The sequence below is a fragment of the Sinocyclocheilus grahami genome, unplaced genomic scaffold (assembly GCF_001515645.1).
Source record: "Sinocyclocheilus grahami isolate Dianchi unplaced genomic scaffold, SAMN03320097.WGS_v1.1 scaffold339.1, whole genome shotgun sequence".
NCBI lineage: Eukaryota > Metazoa > Chordata > Actinopteri > Cypriniformes > Cyprinidae > Sinocyclocheilus > Sinocyclocheilus grahami.
Window position 1 is genome coordinate 275,608 of NW_015505518.1, and position 5,869 is coordinate 281,476.

Below are 5,869 nucleotides of genomic sequence, written 5' to 3' on the forward strand. Positions count from 1 at the left end.
TTACAAAATATTTATTGCATTATCAATGGAACAGTTTTATCAAGTCACTTTCACACTTTATTGAAAGCTTGAAAACAAGTTAACAAAACCTCCCAAAATACCAGAGTGTGGTGCCTTTTTTGCCAATTGCACTTATTTCTCTGAGGTAGACCTGAAGTGTGGGGGCACATAAACATCCTTTGGTATTCTTGCCCGTCTGAAGAATTGGTGCAGTGGCAGGGTGTCATTCTGAGGCTTCCGACTTCTTGGTTCTCCTGGCCTTTCAGAGTGGATATTAGGATTCTGCATGTACCCAAATGAAGGACCCTGACTGTAAGGAAGTTGTGCAACTTGTGCCTCAGTTTTTTTCAGTAAAGGAAGGTGCACAGGTGGCCTTGGAATTGAAGCTTTGAACCGTGGCTGTAAAAATCCTACAGGTCTAGATCCAGTATTTTCGGTGGAAACATCACCTGAAAGCACCTCTGGTCTCAATGGTGGATATGGGAGTTTGGAAAACCGACTGGGCTGGTATTGTGAACGACTTGAGATCCCTGTGCCAGGGGTATGGACAACAGACCTCTGATACGGACTTGGAGATTGGTCTCCACCAGTCTGATACTGGAGATACTCGGGTGTCTGGCTTGAAGTGGACACAAATGGTCTCAACTCTTGAGACGATCCTTTAACAGGAAAGTAACTGGTTGACCAAGGCTGTTGGACTGACCCATAAGGTTGACTAGGCTTTTGGTAATATTGTGGCTGGAAGGGTCTTGAATCTTGAGAAGCAGGATAAGGAGGATATGGCCTTGTTTGAGATTGCATATTTATGGGAATAAGCTGAGAAGTAGGTGATAAGGGTGTGGAGGAACCTTTACGACCATAACTACTTTGGTAAAAGTACTGCTGGTACTGAGGAGGCTGGAAACGTTGAGTTGGCTGGAAAAGTGGGACACCAGAATCAAGGGCGCTAGAAGCAACAGCACTAGTCAGTTGATGTTCCGAGTATTCTTTCATGGGAGGTGTATCAGAATTAACAGTTGCAAGCGGAGTAATGTCAGGCTTTTGATAACTAGGATTTTGATACTGCAATGGCGGATTTGGAACAGGAGGCTGAAACATCTGTGGGTGAATCTGCAGTTGTTGATCGTCATAAGAGCATAGGAAATAACCAGGTGGAATATTCTGTGCCAAGCTGGCAAAAGCAGGATTTACTTTAAGTGGATTAGGTTTAGGAAAGTTCTGAGCCGACCCATACCACTGATACAGTGCAGCACTAGGGACAGACACTCTTGAAAGTTGATATTCTGGAGCAGGAGAAGGCTCAGTTTGAGGAGTTGTTGAAGTAGGTTTTTCAAAATTATATGGATACTGCATGTAGTGAGATTCAGGTTTAGGAGCCTTAGTGACCGGATCAGCAAGTTCCGGTTGCATCTGCTCATAAGAGACATGGGACGGTCCATTTTCAATATTGGAGCTGAACTCGGAGCTCGGAACAGTAGGATCAGTGGTCGGAGCATAAGTCGGTGCAGGAGTCACAGGTTTACTTGTTAAATGGTCTCTGTGAGCCGTCCGTGTTGGGTTGGGAAGTGAAAACGGGAAGTTCACAGCTAGATTAAAAGAGCCAGGCAAAGACGGTATTCTAGGCAGCAAAGGACGTCCGTGTCGAGAGGGTGTTCTAGCTGCATTTCTTGCCGGTTGCTCAACAGGAAATGCTTGCTCCTCCACTATCTGAGTGGCTGCTGCTTTTGTTGGAAATCCAGTTGGTGGCTTGTGGTATACATTGGGTTCCCTTTGTGGCAGTGGTTGGTTTGTCACAGAAAGCCCCGAGTCAGTGACCGGAAACACTGGTATTGGCTCATGAGGACAGGACCGTGTGATAATCTGGTCTTTTAATTTAAATTCCAGATCAGAACGACCATCCTGAGTCACATTTAAACCACATGTCAGAAATTATTTTAAATCTTTACACAAGTTAAATTACTGCACCAACGGTTTATAAAAAATTTTAAAAAAAGACCCCAAACCAAAAAACAAACAACCACTGTACTTACTCTGATGGTGACGCCACAGCTTGTATATGGAACCAAAAAGGTGAGAGATCCCTGCTTAGACCGCTTCCGGTGCCAGCATTGAGTCGCCACGTAAAGCAGAGGTGCCCATTCTCCATTTACTATGAAAACATTAGCAAATACCAGCAAGACCACAAGTTAAGCCTCACAGAAATGCCTTCTTCCCCCACCATTACTCAATACTTACATGCAACTGACAGTTCATCTGCGGTTCCATCACCAACAACAGTCAATTCCATGTCATTGTTCTTACACGTGACGGAGGGAGGGGTCACACTTACAGGACAGAACAGGTCAAGATCTGCCCCATACCAGCTCAGAGATAATACATATTTGGTTTGCTAGAATGTGGCGCAAAAAGAATAAAGAGAACCATTTTAAGGGTCATCTTATTGGGGCCCACATGTTGCAATTACAATAAACCCGGTTACGGGATACTTGTTCAAACATGGCACATGAAAACATGCGTTTGCCTCATCCATAACTGTAGATGTCCAATGTATCTGGACATTAAAGTCTAAGATGGTGGTCATATCAGAAAAAGTGCACCTTTCATTTGCCTAGCAAGAATAAAAGCCACATGGAACAATGCTTATAGGTCTTATTGAAACCGCAATACTGAGACTGAAATGAAACAGTGCAAGCTTGCCTCTTGTCTCATATAACAGGAATCATAGTTGAACAGCAGGCGAATATCCATGTTTGTATTCTTGATGGAAACGCCACAAAATGCTACCAAATGGTCCAAGTGAAGCAGGTCTCCATGTGCTAGCAGTAGAGAAAAGGACAAAAGCTGCGGTTTAAACAGCAATAACGTCATTAAACTAACCAAGCAGTCATGAATACAGAAAAATAAATAAAGTAGCCTACATTCCTTTTAAATTGCAATATAAATTATCCGCTGACCTCACATAAAGCATTTACTGGTTGATACGAATTATGTCAGGACGTTGAGGAGATCCTGTTTACACTTACGTCCATAAAATCGGATATTGGTCACATCGACATGCTTTAGAAGAAGCGTTAAAACTCGGTCACCGCATTCAAATTGCGGTTTAGTTTGTGTCTGATCTGCAGTAGGCCTATTCAGTTGTCCATCTCCCACAAATTTCACACTTCTTCGCTGTTTTCGGTTCAGCCAAAACGACTTAAAAATATCGCCACTTGAAATCTCGTCGTGAAATTTAAACGTCGACGGAGCACATTTACTCTCGGCAAATTCGCTACAGAAAACACCATGAAAAGCCAACAATAAAACACCGAGTATTGGGAGATATCCGCATGTATTCATCTTGGATAGGTTATGTCTGACTACCGCTATTAACGTTTCATACTTTTTGGTGTTTTGTTTGCCTGAAATTATGCTCACACGAGCCAATGCCTATCGAGCTACGCATTAAAAAACTGCAATACGGCAACTCTATATATGTAGCGAAACGATGCCTGTGAACTCCCTTATTAAATGGCATGAGCCACAGCTGAAGTTAATTGTCAGTAATTTTCAAATAGGCTACCGAACCGCACGCAAATAATCACTAAAAGGTTGTTAACACAAACGTACTATAGTCAATAAATGACTATGTTCTGTTCAATCTTCTTTAATTTAGAAATGTATCAAGTTTTAAAACACTGTTAATGTCAGATAAAGGGGGTTCAACCGTTTAAATGGTAAAACAATTAAACAAAACAATTCAATAAACATACAAAAAAATAAAAAAAATAGGATACTGTTAAAACAATACAATTTGGGTCATATTGTTTTGGCCATATAGCCATATGCAATAATCAATAACTTATAGGCTAGGCCTACAACATGCAGTGGCATTGACATGAAAAATAGTCTTAAAACAATTAAACAAAACAATTCAATAAACATACAAAAAAATAAAAAAATAGGATACTGTTAAAACAATACAATTTGGGTCATATTGTTTTGGCCATATAGCCATATGCAATAATCAATAACTTATAGGCTAGGCCTACAACATGCAGTGGCATTGACATGAAAAATAGTCTAGGCTGCGCCACTGATCTATAATAGAGAACATTATAAAGATCAGTATGTGGCCTACACAGAAAAAATAGGCAATGAATACACTAACAAACTACTGCACACAGGGGAAAAAACGCATTTTATGGATTTTGTCTCAAAAAATGTTTATTTACTGAGCTATATCTTTTGGGTCCAGCTGCGTAAACATAAAAACAAGTCTAACCAACTAGTTAATCAAGAGGTAAGCAGTCTATCAGTCTAATTCTAATTAGACGAATAAAAAAAAATCATCCAGATACACAAAATATAAGAGCAATCTTAAACTGCAGAACAGTGTTTAAGAGAAGAAAAATAAATAAAAAAAACAAAGAACCACATCATAAAAACAAAATAAAACACAAAATCAAAAAAATAAATAAAAAAACATATAAACAATAGTTCAAATGTTCTTCCTTTTTCCTTAGGACATATTCACAGATTGCAGCGAGGGAGCTATGTCAGAAAAAAAAATTCTCCATGAAATCTAACAATATGTCATTCTTTTTGTTATTAATTTGCATCAGAGACTTTTTCAAAGCTTCAATTTCTGATAAAAATAGATTACACTTTGGTATGCATTTCGCAAATTTCTGTTTATGAATATAATATTTACCTTGCAAAATGTAAAAGTTAACGACATAATCATTTTACTTACTAAGTACAAATAACATCTTTTAAAGATAACACATAATTAACATTTCTTCGCAGAAATAGAAAGACACTAACATCAGACCAAAATCTAAGAGACAAATCACAATTATAAAACAAATGGCACAAGTCTTCCTCATGTGTGTTACAAAAAATGCAAGTATTGTCAATGTCCATGAATTTAGAAAGAGCTACTTTACATGGGTACATTTTGTGAAGTATTTTGAAATGCACCTCTTTAGCTTTATTCAAAATACAAAATTTGTAAGGATCTGGCCAGGTCGTTTTCAAGGTCAATTAATATCAGAAATGTTTGCATTCCAAAAAAACTTTCCTCTAGGGGAGATTTTATGATTTGATTGCAAAATTTGTCTAATATTTGTATTATTACAAGAGGAAGAAAATAGTTCAATACCATTCATTTTTAATTCTGGAAATATCATTTGTTCAGTTGTATCCACCAATTTGGAATAGCTTTAACCACTTGTTGAAATTCTTTAAAGAGGATGGGAAAGTTGTAAACATGCATAAATTCTTCATAAGACAGCATGTTTCCTCTCTCATAGAACATATCTATACACTCTAAAAAATGCTGGGTTAAATACAACCCAGTGCTGGGTAAAATAGGGACAAACCCAGCAATTGGGTTGTTTTGACCCAGCGGTTGTGTTACTACCCAGAAGGTTGGGTTAAACATTTAACCTAGCCGCTGGGTCAAAACAACCCAATTGCTGGGTTTGACCCTATTTTACCTAGTACTGGGTTGTATTTAACCCAGCATTTTTTAGAGTGTAACAAAATATATAGGCTATTCATTTCAAACCACATATGCAAAAATAACGATAAAATAAATAAATAAATAAAAACTTGTAAGACTAGCAATCCATTAAATCCACAGTAGGTGTCGCTCCAAACTAACTTTAGATGACTCATCATCAACCTCTGCAAAGTACCTGCGCATCATTTTCTGCCTCTCTGCGCTACTTTACCGTGATTGGAGAGATGGGGTTTGACTGGCTCTGAGATCGCCCTATTGTTGGGTAGCCATGTGCCGCGTTTGGCCCGTTTTATGCCTGCAGTTAAGAGTGCGACTCCGGGCGAGTGTGGAGTCTGCGGTCAGCGTGTATCTCTAGAGGAGCTG

At 39.0% G+C, this 5,869-nt stretch overlaps 1 protein-coding gene across 1 annotated transcript; it reads right to left on the reverse strand.

The window, feature by feature from the left end:
* On the reverse strand, positions 1–3,426 carry LOC107603022 (pollen-specific leucine-rich repeat extensin-like protein 2). Its single transcript, XM_016295689.1, has 5 exons — positions 3,024–3,426; positions 2,698–2,816; positions 2,236–2,389; positions 2,031–2,149; positions 1–1,899 (listed from the first exon to the last, which is right to left on the reverse strand). Exons 1-5 carry the CDS (start codon positions 3,337–3,339, stop codon positions 133–135), a joined length of 2,475 nt encoding a protein of 824 aa, XP_016151175.1. The 5' UTR covers positions 3,340–3,426; the 3' UTR covers positions 1–132.
* Positions 3,427–5,869: the final 2,443 nt, after the last annotated feature.